General features: G+C 51.6%; 1 protein-coding gene across 1 annotated transcript; it reads right to left on the reverse strand.

Annotated features, from left to right (window-relative positions):
- Positions 1-413: 413 nt before the first annotated feature.
- On the reverse strand, positions 414-16264 carry RBBP8NL (RBBP8 N-terminal like). Its single transcript, XM_065754257.1, has 14 exons — positions 16101-16264; positions 11123-11261; positions 10188-10230; positions 9793-9888; positions 9540-9652; positions 9182-9254; positions 7987-8153; positions 7527-7609; positions 5963-6111; positions 4175-4973; positions 3689-3845; positions 2360-2430; positions 1907-2033; positions 414-1250 (listed from the first exon to the last, which is right to left on the reverse strand). Exons 2-14 carry the CDS (start codon positions 11187-11189, stop codon positions 1132-1134), a joined length of 2064 nt encoding a protein of 687 aa, XP_065610329.1. The 5' UTR covers positions 11190-11261; positions 16101-16264; the 3' UTR covers positions 414-1131.
- Positions 16265-16711: the final 447 nt, after the last annotated feature.

Genomic DNA, 16711 nt, shown 5'->3' on the forward strand with positions numbered 1-16711 from the left:
CCCCAGCCCGGTGAAGGCGCTGCGCGGTGCGTTGCGGAGCGGCTCTGCCCGGCAGGCGGCACTGCGCGCCCGCGGCTGCCCGCACTGAGCGCCGGGGCCAGGAGCTGAGCTCTGATCCCTTCCAGCTCGGCTGCAGTGCGGCTTTTTGCTTTGTTATTACTATCATCGTTGCCGTTATTTATATATATATATATATATTATTTTTTTTATTTTACCTGGCTTGCTCTAGGGAAGTGGGAACGTAATGTGGAGAAGATGCCCGTGCCAGCTGTGTGTCTGGCTGGGCGTTTGGCTTGCCATGCTTCACCCTGTGTGAACGGGACAAACAAACCCACAATAAAATAAGATGTCTGGCAGAGGAAGTGACAGTGGGAGGCACCACGCAGGGCGCATGACTCTGGCACCGTTGGTTTCAGCTCTGTTTGCTGCACCCGTGCAAGGAGCAGCACTGCTGCTCTTTGTGTCCCATCTCAGGCAGCAGCACAGCACCACATAACTCAATGCTGAAGGACAATCAGCCCATGATTCAGAAAAATTGTGCGAGAACAGTTTATCCATGTGAAAACAAGCTCCTGGCAGTACCACCACGGGCAGCACGAGCTGCTGGGCTGGGGCTGTGCTGTGGGGCACAGCCAGGAGCACACACCTGGCTCTGCTGGGGACACTGGACACCTTGGGCACACTGCCCTTTCTCATGCTCTTGTCCCTGCCCTCTCTGGGAATGTGTCCCACATGCCTGGCCCGTGTGCTCAAAAAGAAATCCATGGGCTTTGCAGCTCAAATAAGAACCTCATCTGTATGAAACCCAGGTCAGGACTGAGCTGATGCATGGGGACAATGGGACCTGCAGTGCTCAGGTGGGCACCAGGCTCTGGGCCACAGGGAATGAGGTTGGGGTCCCTCCTCCTGGCACCTAATCCTGAGGAAGAGCATGGTCCCTCTTCCTGGCATTAGGGTGAGGGTCCATGCTGAGCCTCTTCCAGGAGCACCCAGGGAGGGTTTGAGGATGCTCTGCTCCTGAAGTAGTCCTTATAGGCCCTTATGAACAGGAGCTGCTCTCTGTGTTGGTGGGATGCTGGATCTGAGCTCTTCACCTTCAGCTGCAGATGTATGTATCTTTGCACCCCCCAGTTAGCTCTCCTCAGAGGTGTCATGGTGGGAAGCTGAGCAGCTCTCTGCTTCCTCTGTCATCCCCAGCGAGCACTGCTCCACTTTGACTTTCTTTCTTCCTCTCATTGCCTTCTTGGAGCCTGTTAACAGCAAGATGAGCCCAGGAGTTAACTGCTGAGTGACGGATTTGCACATACGAGGTCAGTGTGGCCTAATCCCAAAACAGGGGCTGCACAGGGGGAAGCAAAGCTCAGCAAAAGAAAGAGAGTGTGACAGGGCAATATGTAATATCCTCACACTTATCAGGAGCAGCTCTTTGCTCATTCACCTGTAGGAAGTGTGGGCCCAACACATTCCCTTGTCAGCCAGGGAAAACCTCTGGGGCCACAGTGGAAAATCAACAGAACTGGCAGAAACCTTGATCTGAATGTCAGCAGCTCGCTGCTGGGAATTTGGCTGTCCCCAGCAGCTCCTCCCAAGTGATGAGCAAACAGGAGGGATGTGGAGCTGCTATCTTAGGTGCTCAGGGTACTCTCTGTCCATCAAGCATGGTTGGGTTAGGAGGAGACTTAAAGATCAGTTCTTCTCTGGATGGGGATGCTGTTGCCAAAAGCACGGCCCAGAATGACTTATTGCAGCGAACCAAAAGACTCTACTACATCACTTTGGGTGAAGATCTGTGTGCTTGGTGGGATTTGTTGCAGGGGAATGCCTATGAACAGGACAGTGTACGGTGCCTTCTGGTGCTGCGGTGAAGGAGCCCCTTGGGAAACAGAATGAGAAACATCTTCCCTACCTTTTGTCCAGGAATCCTGTTCTCTTTTCCTTTTCTTCTGCAGTGCATGAGCTCTGTCTTTGGTGCAAAAATATTTCCCTTCAGACTGGGCTTCTTGAAGGATGTCATGTTCATAGGGAGAAGCCACCTGCACCAATGAGAAGAGCCATCAGTCTCCAAAATACCTGATTGCCAGTGCACTGACAGCCTGGCTGAATGGCCAGGGACCACCACCACAGAGATGTAACAAGGGCTGGTGTTCAGAAACCTATCTGCAAAGAGTGATATATCTACCCCTCAACAACCAGTTGGGTAACAGTGAGGAAATGGGGCTTGGCATCTGATGCAGGAGGAGCTGTCACCTCCCAGAGGTAGATGGGCAGGGACAACCTGTCCTGCACCTCCTGGTGCTCCCAGAACAGGAATCCCAGGTCCAAAGGTGTTGTTTGACCCAACCAATGAAAGCCAACCAACCTCACTGTCTGTTGTATCTGCCTCATCGGATTCCTGCTTCACAGACTCATCATCATCATCATCGTCATCATCTATGGAAATACAGAATTAAGGGGTTTTGGTTGGCATGGAGGACAAGCACATGGGCATACAGAGCCACAGGTCCAGGCTTGGAGAACCTTCATGATGGGGTGTCTGCATTCACAGAATCATTAAAGTGGGAAAAGACCTCTAAGATCCCCAAGCCCATCCCCAGCCCATCTCATTGTGCCCACTGCTCATGTCCCTCAGTGTCACATCTCCATTGCTCCTGAACACCTCCAGGGATGGTGACCCCACCACCTCCCTGGGCCCTGGGCCTCACCACTCTTTCAAAGAAATTGTTCCTAATATCCAACCCGGACTTCCCCTGATGCAACTTATGGCCATTGCCTCTCTTCTTAGAATAAAGCTGCTCCCTGTCGTGGCTAGCAGCTTTGGCAGAAGGAGATGTGGGGGAGCCTCTTTCCTGCTCAGTTAAAGGGGTTTTGCTGCACACAGACCTTAAACCACACAACTCCTGGCACACATCTGCACATACTTGCATGCACCCAGCTCCTGCAAAGGGCCAGGACCTGGCATCCCCCCATCTGCATGCCTCTTGTACCAGCAGAACTGAGGTTGGAGCTGTGCCTTCATCTCTGCCCAGCACCCTCAGCACCCATAGTACCTAACCCTGTCCTCATGCTGTCCTTCCAGGGGTTAAGGTCCACTGGAAAGCACAAAAGGTATTGGTGTGCTTCTTCCTGGGCTTTGTGTCAACCTTCAGGTGAGAACTGAAGAAAGTTCTGTGTTTTCCCACACCCAGAATGTAATCAGCTGAAATTCTTCTGCTATGATGATATCTCCTTAACATGTAAATCACAGAGGGCTTCCCCCCACCTCTTTTTTTTTTTTTTTTTTTTTTCCACTGTGCAAAATCCCGCTCCCAGTGTTCCCAAACCACTCTGACACGCCCAGACCAACTAATCCAGGTGAACACAACTTTCTGGCCAAGCCAGTAGGGCTGGTAGGGAGCAGCTCCCCACAGACGTGCTGCCCACTGTGCTCCTCATGGCTGCTGCTGCTTCCCCCCAGCAGCAAACCCAGTCCTGTCCCACAGCCATCAGCAAGGGGAAGCACCCCAGCCAGGGGGCAGAGATAGATCTAGGGATGGAAAAAGGTTTTATAGGAGGCAAAGTGGGGGAAAAGGGAGAACGCGAGTACCAGGATCCCTCCCCCTGTGCTCAATTTGGGAGGTCAGCAGGCACTGCAGGTATTTGCAAAGGTTGTTTCCCACTGCAGGTTGCCTTCACACACACCAGAACGCACCTTTGTCATTTGCTTTCTCAGATGTTATGCTTGCCCGGGGCTCTTTACCTGGTTCTTCCTTCTGTGCACTGGCTATCGGTCTCACCCTGGGCTCTGCAGGAGTTTCTGTGTTGCTTGGTGTTGACTTGTTTATAGAGTGCACCCGGGAGAGAGCAAGCTGTAAGGAACAGTGAGTGCAGAAATCCCATAAATGCCATAAATATAATGACTGCCTTCACAGGTGGGGTCACAGCACAATGACTGTGACAAGTGTTGGGATGAGCATCACCTCTACGTAAACCAGTAGGAATGGGGCACAGGTGCTGCTGCACACCTTTCCTCTGAGCTGGGTGGAAAACCTCATTGCCAAACACATGACAAAGCCACCTGCTTCCAGGCCATTTCAGAACAGGACGTTAATTGTGATTGTAATAAAACTGGCTCTGAGCACCAGAATTCCAACAGGAGAGAGGAGGTCAGCGTGATGCCAACCTGATCTGTACTCACCATAGTTGTCTCCTCTTCCTCGTCCTCCTCCTCCTTCTTGATGGCACCAGGCTGTCCTGTGAGCTGTGTCTGGGCAGCATCATGCCAGCGGCTGTGGGGTTGTGAGCTGTCCTGCTCTGTCCCATGTCGTCTGCAGGGGCCGTGCATGGAGCTGTCCCCAGGGCTCAGTTGTGGGCTGTTGGCTTCCTGATGCTTGCTCCATCTCATTTCCCTCCCACGCCCAGTGTCCGACAGGTCCAGTGGGGCATCCACACCATAGTCCCTCAATGCTTCCACCTTTCCTCGGTGCTCAGAGCCATCCCGGCTCAGCCAGAGCTCCCTTTCCACCTTCCCATCCACAGCATCCTCTATCCTCTCCTCCTTGCATCCCACTGCAATGCTCAGGCACGGGGACAGTGGCCTCCCCTTGGGGGCAGCTTTGGGCTCCCCATCTACCCTGACCCAACGACTTTGCTGCTGCTCCAGATGCTGCAGCCGCTCGTGGTTCTTGAGGAGGTGCAGCTTCCCCTCCAGGTGCTGATCCCTCACGTACACCACAGCTGCAGGGAGCTTCAGCAGGGCAGCCCTGTCATCCCAGTCATCGCGTGGCCTCGTCCTGCCATCGCCATCCGTGGCCCTGAGCAAGCGGCTGGGAAAGCTGCTGTCCCCATCGGATGGAGCACAGGCACTTGCCAGCCCCAGCTGGTGCAGGGCGAGGTGCTTGTTGAGGAGGCAGAGCTGCTCTTTGCGGGCAGTCAGCTTTAGGTTTTCGTAGGATGGAGCAATCTTGGGGGAGATGGGCTTGGTTGTTGTTAAATAACTAGAAGAAATGGGAAAGAAGTCACGTTTTGGGGGAATTTTCATGTTTTTCCAACTCCTGCAGGTGGTGGTGGGGATGAGGTGACTGCTTACTGCTGCTGAGAATCACCGAATCACAGAATCCTTAACACTATAAAAGAGCTCTAAGATCCCCAAGTCCAACCCCAACCCATTCCTCCATGCCCACTGACCACATCCCTCAGTGCTGCAGGAAGATGGGGACAGTGACCCAATCTTCTCCTTGGGCAGCCTGAATCTCACTGCTCTTTCAGAGAAGGAATTGTTTCTAATACCCAACCTGGACTTCCCCTGGTGCAACATGGCCAGCACCTCTTGTCCTGGAATTCACCAGCCAAGCTGTGCCGTGCATCCAGAGGCCCCCTGCCTCCCATCATGTCTGTCCCAGGCTCTCACAGTGGCTTTGGTGACCTGATGACAGAAGAGCAATCCCTAGCCTCACTGCTGAGCAGATCTCTCAGCAGTGCCAAGGAGACAGCACTGTGCGTGAACCTGCCCAGGCAAACTGAGTCCCTGCTGTTGCTCATCACTTGGCAAGTGCCCAGTGTGTGAGCCGTTCCTGGGAATGCACGGCAGATCCCTCCCACTGTGGGCAGCTGACAATCTGCAGCCAAACAGCCTCAGTGCTTCCAAAATCAATGGGGAGGAGAAGCCCTGGGAATCGCTGAGCCCTGCAGAAAAGCCCATTAGAATAGATAAGGAGCAGCAGGGACTGCTGCCTCCTGCTCAGCCAGGTCCTCACTCTGCAGGCTGGGGACGGGCAGCTGGGTCTATCTGAAGGTGAAGTAACATGAGTCCGGGCTGGTTGAGTTGGATTCCAGTCATTTTTCTCAACTGGGAGACCCTCCCCTGTCCCCTGAGGCTGTGGGCATTGTGAGAAGTGTGGAAAAGAAGGTGGACAAATAGGGATCACATATTAGGGGCCACCTAATGGGGCTCTACGCCTACGAGGGGCACAGGCAGGGGACTCACGGCTCCAGGCTGGGGCTGTGTTCCTGCTCCAGTGGCAGTGGGGTCTTCCTGGCTGGTGGGGACACTGCGGCCCCTGAGGGACTTTTCTCCAGGCTGTGCCTCACCAGGGCGATGGTGCCATGCAGCTGGTTGGCAATCCTCTGGGATGCCTGTAAGGAAAACTCAGGTCAGGCACTGGGCTGTGTGCTGGGGCTCTGAAATCAGTACATGGCTCTGGGAGCTGTGCTGGCTGCAGACCCAGCTCCTCTCCAGTGTTAACAGAAACTGCTCCTAGCTGTTCCATACCAATGGCTCCTCATTGGCTTTTACATTTCCCACCTCAGAGGTGGTAAGAAGTGATTTGATATAATTCCAATCAGTGGCTGAATCGTAATTGTATTGGCTTTCCCAGGAAAGCTTCCCTTTGTGTTTTCCTCAATATTCTTTTATTTCTGGCTGTGCCGATCTGTGGCCAAGGAGCCCAAATGCCTTGTCTCAAGTCAAGTCATGATTCAGCTGCTTAACCAAGATAAGACCCTGCAAATTCCCCAACCATTGCTCAGGCCTCTGGGCTTCATTCCAGGCTCCTGTTATTTCTTTGGGGGTGCATTTCCAGCAGAGACCCAGCAATGAAGCCAGGACATTGTGATCCCATCTGCCGTGGAGGGCTCACTGCATGTTCTGACTTGACTTCTCCCTGCTTACCCACAGATGTCACCAATCCTTCCTGTGATCCCCATTAATTATCCTTGCAGCCTGCCTGCAGCCTCACCAAAACCTCACTTCACCCACTCCTTCAGCTTTTCTGCAGAGTTCAGCTAAGTGAAAGCCGTGCCAAAACAGAAGCGGCCGCGTGGGTGTGTATGTGGGCTTGGGTTCCCATGGCAAGAGCAGGGCTCCAGGTCCTGCAGCCTCATTTCCCCTGTGACCAACATCATCATATCACTCAGCATCCCTCAGCTGATACACACTCTGAGCTTCAAAGGCATGGCAGGTTTGTACCTCCTCACAAAATGGCAACTGCTAAATGCCAGTCCCTCTGCAAACACCAATATTCATTCTGCTGCAGATGGAGAGATACCCGTGGTGCTCCTGAGCAGGTCTGCTGTGCTGTGCTTGTATTCTGTATATCCAAAACCTACACCATTCACATGCTCTCCAGGCTTTGCCATCATTCACAGTGCTGCAGTCTCTTGTTCATGACTATCATAAGCCATATCAATACATGAGTTGACATGATCTCTTCATCAGAGAGGATGTCTTGACAAGAGAGGAAGCAGCGTGTTGGAGAGGGGACTCAGGGTTGCTATGTACGTTGTCACGGAGGGCAAACTGAAGATGCACTCTCCTACAACAGGGAACAGGAGCCTATGCTATAATCTAAATGGTTCAGTAGCAGATAGCAGTAGCTCCTGCAGAAAATACACCTGTCGTTGGGGTGTTTTCCTCCTCATCCCTGGCAACAACATTCTGCCCAATTCTAGGTTGTTGTTTTACCCTCTAAGTATCTTCTACTCATTGTCCATCTGCTTCAAGCCCTCTTAACCCAGTGCAGATGGGCTCTGGGCTCCTTCTGTCAACTCACCATTTCTGCCAGGCTGGCTTCTTGGAGGACAGTGCATGGGGAAACCCTGCTGCTTGGAGAGCTTCTCTGTCCTGTGGCCTTCTCTGCAAAAAAAGACAAAAACAGCCTCTGGGATGGTCCCACTGAGCTGAAATTTCCTTCTGGTTCTAGAAAGTATCTGAATGAGTGGACTCTCCATTGCATGCTTAGCTGGCACCAAGGCAAACATATGGTCTCCGCACCAAGTGGGTGGTGGCTGCATGCCTGCACAGAACCTGCCTTAGAACAAGAGCACCCAAACACCCCCAGGGACTGTTTGCACAAAGCAGAACAGTGTCCCTATTCTGTAACAGCATCCATCTGAGCTGCCAGATCTTGCTCTATGCTCTCTAGGTCCATTCCTTGAGTAGCTCTACCCCATGGCTCAGCCACTCTGCCTCGTCCCCAGGACCCCGAGGGGTGGTTGGACCACAGCACCCACCTTCCCCCAGTTCCAGCCCTGGCACAGTGTGGTGGGAGTCCTCTGCTACCCCAAGAGCCATTCTCTCAGCACTGGTGTTCCTGCTGGCAGGGGACAGTAGTGGCAGTGGGGAGCTGGGCGTGGAGCTGCGCTCCCTGGAGATGGCTCCTGGGTACTTGGTCCTGTCCCTGCAGAGGGAAAGAAGACACAAAGGGATGGGAAGGGGCAGGAGAAGAGAATCATCGTTTGGAGAGCCACTGTACCAGCAGCTATGAGTTACAGAACCTGATGCGTAAATGTACATATTCATTTATCACGTGGATAGACTGGATATTCAGCCTCACCTCCCTCCCTTTCAGGTTATCATTGTCTCAGCTGCACTCTCCAGCATGGGACAGAGCCAGCATGACAGCTCAAGGTCTGATTTCCCCACCTCCCCATGGGTAATGTCACGGGGAGCCATGAAATTGGGTAAGGCAGAGCCCCACTGCAGCTGCTGCAAAAGCTCTGTGACAACCCATAATTCCCTGTCTGGTGTAGGGCTGGATTCAGGGCTCCCACTGTCACCATTTAGAGCTGTTGGATCCCTTCAAGGGAGCCTCTGTGAGTCTGAGCTACACACTTTTGTCACTGATCAGGTCCTGACCAGACCGTGATGCCTAGACATGGGTGTTTGGTTGGAGCCTTCCTACGCAGCAGCTCAGGGAAGAGCAGAGCTCGGTTCTTAGCAAACCAAACCGGATCAGCAGCTCCCAAACTGCTCAGACCTTGGAGAGCATCGGAGCTTAGAAGTGAGAGTTTCTCTTTAAGCGGGTGGTGCTTCTGAGCTCCAAAGAGAACACATTTCTAAACTAATCCCTCTGTGCTAATTCCTCTGGACTTTAAGCCCTTGAGGAATGAGCTGATCTGTATGTATCAGCCTGCCTGGCAGGTTCCTTGACATTACCTGCTGGAGCAGATCTTTCCCTCAGTATCACTGGAGCCTCATGGTCCCCAAAGACTCAGCCATTGGGTGCACGTGAAGAGGGGAATAAGCAAAGCTCAGTGAGGACTTAGACTATTACAGGTATTTTTCTGTCTCAGTGTCTACAGGAACCCATGGGAATCTTATGCAATACTATCCCTGTGGACACACAGGTCCATACATAGCCCTCCTTAGTGGTAGGGAAGCCACACCAGCACCTTGTGCCATGGATGACACCCAGAGAGCACTTACTCTGGGCTCTGGATCCTCTTCAGTTCTTCCTTGAGAGCTTTGTTCTCCTCCTTCAGGCGGCTCATCTCGTTGGCTGCAGAGAGACACCAGGAGATAAGCAGCTTTGGATGCTGCATGGAGTGGGATGGAGCTCAGTCTCTTCTCTCTCCTTTTTCTGAAGATATGGAGGGCTGAAACCTCAGCTCCACTGCTAAACGTGCAGTTACCAGACCTGTTTCCTCAGCACCTCCATGCTTCCATCACTCCCTCCCTCCTCCCCATCACCAAACTCCTCCTGCAAGTGCAGCCATCGAGCGGCTCCGTGCAGGTATCAGAAAGCACAGCCAAAGCTGAGCTTACAGAAGACCTTGGTACCTACTGAGAATGAAGATGTGCTGGAGGCTCTGGAAATGGGAGTTCTCATACTCATTCTGCTTCTTTTTAGCCAGCTCCTGGGTGACCATGCATCTGTCACAGAGACCTGCTCGCAGCCTGGATGAAAACCCGTGGTTGAGAGTTTGTTACCACGCATCCACATAGGGAAACAGGCACCATGTGTGAGGAGAATAGTGCAATCCTCTCCACTACCTGGACGTGTGTGTGACACCAAATAGCTAGACATGAAATCCTACCTGTTTTCCAGCACTTTTACATTTTCTTTGAGGATCTTCTGTTGTTCCCTTAGTTGGTGGTTTTTAGCAAACAGCTCTTCAATTCTCTGTGCATCACTAGTGTAAGAGAAGAGCCAGGAAGAGATGGTTAGTGGTCTTCTCCCAGTACCTATAGCTTCATCCTTAGCAGCCAGTCTGTGGGAAGAGTTTCTGTTCTGGGCTGGCTATGCTGCTCACACTGCTGGCGTTAAAAAACCTTAAATTAGGCACAGCCAAATAGGCAAAGAATGCTCTCTGAAACAGGGAACCACCTGCTCAGGGCTCGTGGGCACCTCTGTGAGGCACAGAAGTGTCTGGAGATCCTAAAACCCATCCCCTGCACCCGCTGGGACGTTGGCACCGCAGGTGCTGCTCACCGGCACTTCTCTGTCGTCAGCTCTGTTAGCTTCGTTTGCAGACCTGGAACAAGGAACAGAGGTGGAGAGATGGAGAGCTGGGTGCTAATTGCAAATCCCACATCACCTCAGAAACAAAAAGCAGTCACCTGAAAGGAACTTCTCCACTTTGCAAACCACATTCCTGAGAAAGACCAACACACCGCCTGCTCTAAATGGCACTGCAGTTTGACATAACTGGCAAAGCTGTACAGAATGGGGGCATGTTTTGCATTTCCACTGCTTAATGAATTTGCATTTCCCCTCCACCCCCAAAAAGTCTGTTGCAGTTTTGTTTCTGGTTATTTTAGCTACATCGGGAGTTTCCCAGGTGGGTAGTATTTTATAGCTCTGGGGGCTGCAAAGTGTCTTGGAGAATATTTACAGCTCAACGAGAACACTTTCATTGATGGATCTGCAGATGTTATGTTTTGTCAAATCCACTTTATGCAAAATAGATGTAAACATGTGGTTTAGATTGCTCAACAGTTTCCTCTAACTCTCCCATGGCCTGAAATCACAAAGACAAAAATGAATTCATAAGCCAGAATTGTCTAAAAGCACTGTTGTTTTGTTCGTAATGCTGACACTGGGAATTGTTAAAATAGGAAAGCAATTGGATTTGGCATTTGCTTCCTTAACAGAATGGTTCTTACTTTAATGATGTATGACTGGGAAATTCCCTAGAGGAATAAACAGTCTAAGGTTTTCTGTAACAGGGCCTTGAATTCTTGTTGCTTCTTCCTTATAGACCACTGTGTCTTTCCCATTCCTTCTTTCCCTCAATATCCAAGACATATCCCAATAAGATGGAGGGAGCACATCATCAGAGGGTTATTTGAAACAGAACAGATCAAGGCAGCACCAAAAGGAATAGACTTTGGCCAGTTTTAAGAATACTTCTTGCGTTTCCTTACCTTGGATTTCTTTTTCATGGATTTCCTTGAGCTTGTTCAAGAATTCTGCAAAGCTGTCTGTGGTCATGTTCAGGGCTGGGCTGTGCTCCTGGGCCACATGCAAGAATATTCTTTAGTTTCCAATTATTTAGGTTTTAGCCTAGAACAGTGAAAAAAAAATGTCCAATATAAAATTTGTCTTGTGGATATTTGGTTGGACTAGATAATCTTAGTGGTCTTTTCCAACCTTAATGTTCTATGATTTTATGATAGGGTGTTGTGCAAAGTCTTAGAAAGACGACGAAGAAATGCCTTCCCAAATATAGAAAGTAAAATAATTTGCTAACCCACGCATGCAACAAGAGCAGTGTGTTCACTGGCATTTTCAGAACAGTGCATCCTGCATCAGCTCAGGGCTGGGGGCACAGACAAATCAGAATACTGATGGCTTGGATAGTGGGAACATCACAGTAGCTGAAAATCAGGCATTTCCACTACTTTGGGGGACTGTGGGGCTCTATGTGGGGAACAGGGCTTGTGTCTCATGCTGCTGGGGACAGGTGACAAGTCTTTGTAGCTGTAGGGTTGGAGCCTGATGGCTCTAGAAATGCTCACTGACTGCCTGCTATGTAACACTTGACTGCCCAGCTGCCATTGCCCTGGCTGCCCCCACTGCCTCCTCACACCTGGGGAGACACCAAAACCAGCATCATTAGCCCCGTTTTCCACATGTTTGGAGAGGTGAAGGCTGGGTGGGGTCTGGGACCCCTCAGATCCATGGGGAGGGCTCAGGTCTCTGCCCTGCCCACCCCTGCCTTGGTTTCCCCATTGATGTTGCAGGGTTAGGGTCAGGGTTAGTAGCCATAATACCCCGAGCTCAGTAGGCTGTGAATGACAGAACTGTAGGGGTTGGAAGGGACCTCTGGAGATCATCTGGTCCAACCCCAAGGGCACCAGGTAGTCATCGGTCTGAAAGGCAAGTGGTTGGTTTTAAAATCTACCCTAATCCCTGTGATCACGAGCTCTGAAATGGCCAGCAGGGATGCATGAGGTTGAGCTAAACATCATAGGAATGCTTAGCCAAAACCTTGGTCAGTACTGGGACATGACACTGAGTCCCCCAAATAGCTGCGGTCCCTCCTGGGCCACATACCCAAGTGCCACTGTGGGGCATTGCAGAGAGTCCCCTGCCTGCTTTGGGTGCCCTGGGCCACACAACGGGGAGAACCGAGCAGCCCCACAGTGGCATGGGAAGGATTCTGCAGCTGCTGCATGCTCCCCATCCCTGCCGGCACCTGCATGCCTTTATCTGCATGCAGAGCAGAGGTGTGCCTGATCGCCTGCATATGCAAGATGTGGGCACGAAGAGCTGGAAGGAGAAACTTTCCCCTAAAGGGTCTGATTTTAAAAAGAAATTAGGCACGCGCCAGTGAGCACAAGCAGCAAGCTGGGCTTGTGTGCTCACACCACGCACAGCTCAGCATGACAGAGACTAAAACACAGATCAGAAACTCAGCTGCAAAACCACGCTCTTTGAACATGAACCTCTGAGCAGCTTCCCTTGCATTTTGAGCATAAAAAATGTAAGAAAAAGTCGTTGCTGCCCCTTCTGTGGGCAGATAGTAACCTGTGCCAGCACTGGGCGATGGCTCCTGAGCATGCACAGCTTGTTGCAGCTCGCACAGCCAACAGGCTGCTCGGGATCAGCCACCGTGAAATGGGATTGGGAGCTGATCTTTTCTGCTCAACCTCAAAAACCATCGCATAACAATGAGCCAGGTGAAATAATATCCAGCTCATCTGACAAAAACCCGGTGAAAAGATGTTAACTAGAACGCCGTCTGTGCAGCTCGCAGCCTCTTAGGGTTGCTGAGTCCTGAATTTAGGGTGAGGGGGAAATGGGGAGATTCACCACTGCCTGGTAGGGTGCTGCTTGGTAAGGCTTTGAAGTGCTGAGGGATGGGATGGCTTTGCACCTGGAAGCTGACCCAGCATCACAGCGTGGGCTCCATTCTGGCCTCCCTGTCTACATCAGCCCTTGCTCATGCTGCCCTGTCCCAGTGTCACCATCCCCATCTTGGATGCTCAGGGCTGAGGCTGAGATGTACCAGGAAGGAGATACCTGGGCTGGATGTGGGGGGAGCTGGGTCAGAGCCCCTCCAGCAGTGCCAGCAGCAGGCAGCTGCTGTGAGTCAGCGTTGTGGGCAGAGCCTGGTGGCTCGGGATCTGGGCTGTAATTTTGGCTGCGGTGTCGGCAGCAGCCCTGCTCCCCACACACAGCTGCAGTGGGGCTGAGTCTTCATCCTGGTCTTTTTTCTCAGTGCTCCTGAGTCAGCAGGGGATGTGCCTGCCTGGGGATTTGATCCTGAGCCTTTGGATGAGAAAAGTTATTGAGATTTTTGGTGCTTTTTTTGACATGCCAGCATCCGTCCCTGTCTGAAAAAGGGACCCGCAATTGGGTCTGCCATTGCAGCAAACCCAGAGAAGACCTTTAGTCTCTGATCTGTGTGCAACCACAGTTATGAGGCAGTGTATGAGCACTGTCCCCCACTCCTCTGAACCCAGGTTTGGCCTCTTGCCATGCAGATCAGCCCTGCGGACCTCCCCAGGCTCTCAAGGGGTTCATTTTGCCTCTTTCTTACTCTACATGGACCAACTAAGTTGGGATTCCACACTCCCCAGCTCCGCCAATCCACTCAAGAGGATTTAATGAGAGATGTATCACTGAAGACTATCACCTTCTATGTTTCAGCATAATTTTAGAAATTTAAATGGAATTTATACTCACAAAAAGTACGTGCCTGATCAGTCACAAAAAATCTGCAGGGCTCTTGATCTGTTGGGGGATACTTTTTCTTTCTCTAACACCTATGACAGTCATCTAAGCACTGTGGATTTTCTCTCATTACATTATTACTGCCCCAAAATCCCCCACCTGGGTACACACTCAGACCCTGTGGTTGTGCCATGGTGCAGCTTGGAGCACAGTGGGATTCGGGCAGAGATATGGGCAGCTCCAGGAGCCTGAGCAAAGATTCAGAAGATGGTTTTAAAAGAGTCCCTTATCTACCTCTAAATCTCAGGATAACCACAGCTTCTATAAACATCGCTTAATTAACACCTCAAAATGCTCTGGGAAGCGGGTAATAAAGCATTATTGTGTTTTTCAGGTGTTTTAATTGAGAAGTGGTGAGACTCAGGGAATAGCTCAAGGCTCTGTCGGGAGCAGAGGTGCACCCAAAGCACCCAAACCCCCAACACTTTCACAGCTTCCCCCTGTCCAAAGCCCCTGGGTGGAAACAGTCCTGGGGAGAGTTGGGGTGCGATTGATGGATGTTGTGCCTGGCACAATATGGCTCGAACATCCATCCTAACCACACTCACATAAACTGCATCTGCACAGTGTGCATGAGCATCCCGAGTCAGTTCAACGTGGATGTAAAGTGTAAATTTCTCTCCACTGAACATGATGTGGGTAATGAAGTCCTTAACTGAAGCCACTTTTCTCATCAATGCTATTTATAAAAGAAAACACCTGCAAACAGGTGCTGGTGGAGCTGAGAGGCTTCTGCCCCCAGGAGCTTGTGGGGTCTCATGTTCTGGGTCTGGCTCTAAGACCCCTGAGAATAGGGATGCCCTGATAGGCTGCCCCAGGAGCCCCTGCTGATGGGGTTTCCCCAAGGGGGATGCCCTAGGGGGATGCTCTGGGACCCCTTGCAGTTGGGGATGTCCAAATGGAGATTCTCAAATGGGAATGCTTCAGGACCTGAAGCAGGACCCCATCAGTAGATGGGGATCCCTACTCAGCATTCAGCACCACACAGTGCCATCTAGAACCAGGACAGCCTCAGCCAGGCATTTTTATGGGTTGAGGCATCCCTGCTTTTCCCAAACTCTTGGTGACGCACTGGTGACACTTGGGGACACTTTGCTCAGGCTGGGTTTTGAAGCAAGATCATGAACTGGTGTCCCTCAACAAAGTACTCGGGAGAATGTGTGCTGACAGTGCCCAAGGAAGCATTACCCATCAGGGCACTATCCCCAGAACATTCCCCATCCAGGACCATTCCAGCACAGGGGATGAAGAGCAGGCAATGGACACAGCCCCTGGCCTTCTGCCCCCTCCCCCCCCATCCCCTCCTCCACCCCCAGTAGCCTCATCCCTTCCTTCATCCTTTCCTAAGGGCTGCTCTGTACCCTCAGCGATAGAAATACAATTGATTTAGGGTGAGAAAATGGGGATAGGGAGTGAATCTGATATTGGGAGCTATCTAGCTGTCTAATTCTGAGTGCATGAGATGCTGTATGGAATAGGCAGAACTAGGGGTGATGCCACAGGAGCCAGGTGCTGACACCAGGGCAGCAGTGCCACCTGCCTGGGATGGGCACTGCTGACTGCCCCATGCTCCCACAGCACATCCTGGTGCGATTGAGGACAGGGCTCTGCCTCAGCCTTGGGTATTTGCTCACTGAAAGCTTTGATGCCCCCTGCCTCCGGTCCCTGCTCTATAGATGTAAACGTGATCGGACTTCCGACATACACACCCCAACACCGACTGCCTTCTCTGATCCTTGTGCAGCTATCACACTCACCCTGAGCAACGGCTGAATGCCGTTTCTGTGCATTTCAGATCCCAGTGACACCTCATTGCCATTCCTGATCGAACGGACAATGCCAGAGCAGAGGTTTTGTGAGAGGAAAGGTCCCCAACAGCTCAACTCCCTGCTCTCAGAGGTGCTTTGCAACACACCTGCGACTCCCCAGCTGCTGGAAAAAACCCCAATAGCTTCCATGAGCTCAGAAAGGTGACAGCAGATCAAGCAAACCTGGGACACTGCACACAGGCTGAGCGCTGGACTGGGCTCTGGCTGCTGGCACTGAGTGACAGCACTCCCCAAAGCACTGATGTGCAGTTTGGGGCCATTCCCCAGCTCCCTCCCAGCTCCCTGTGCCAGGTGCTATGAGACAGATAAAGACCAGAGCAGGCACAATACTCACATGGAGGGTCTGTGTCTTTCCCTGGGCTCCTCAGGCTCACTGAAGCTGTGATCTGAGCGCAGTCATCTGGGACACGAGAGACAGAAGTGAGCAGTGTGGGTGAACTTGCACAGACAATAAGCCATAATTTTTCTTTGCAGTCTGACCTGCTCTACTGGTTTGCCTTTCTTTGCCCCAGCAGCAGAAAGGAGGCACAGCTCAGCTGAAGTTGCTGAACAGGTTCTGCTGTAATAGAAAAAAGTGGCAGGACCAGTATGGTTTGAATCCAGATAGAGATTTGATTGTTTTCCCATAATTACAGCTCAACCTGTGCTGTTGGTTGAAGTCAATCACATTAGCAAACAGACCCATTTAAATAATTCCACCACCTTTGAGGTGGGATTTTTTGCTTTTTACATAACTTGTGTCTCATTCAGGGGGGGAGAGCTCCTCCTCCCCCCCCCTTCCTAAAAAGTCAGTGACATCAGCATCCTGTTAAACCCTGATGCATTTGTTATGTCTGCTCAAGGGGATGTTTCCTTTACAGAGGGGCATTTCTTGGAGGTGCAGCTCGGACAAGGGGCTGCATTTGGTTTTGGGGTGGTGTGCAATGCATGGCGCAGGGCATGCAA

Source organism: Cyrtonyx montezumae, unplaced genomic scaffold, assembly GCF_038088225.1.
Source record: "Cyrtonyx montezumae isolate F1298 unplaced genomic scaffold, pur_monq_1.0 scaffold_9, whole genome shotgun sequence".
NCBI classification, from domain to species: domain Eukaryota; kingdom Metazoa; phylum Chordata; class Aves; order Galliformes; family Odontophoridae; genus Cyrtonyx; species Cyrtonyx montezumae.

Bases quoted from the DNA above. Each gene is read 5' to 3' on its own strand.
- RBBP8NL (XM_065754257.1), bottom strand. From the start codon at position 11,189: ATGACCACAGACAGCTTTGCAGAATTCTTGAACAAGCTCAAGGAAATC. The intron at 10,231-11,122 runs GTAAGGAAACGC...TCCTTGTTCCAG, and splicing joins CCATGAAAAAGAAATCCAAG to GTCTGCAAACGAAGCTAACA. The intron at 9,653-9,792 runs GTAGGATTTCAT...GTTTTCATCCAG, and splicing joins GTAAAAGTGCTGGAAAACAG to GCTGCGAGCAGGTCTCTGTG.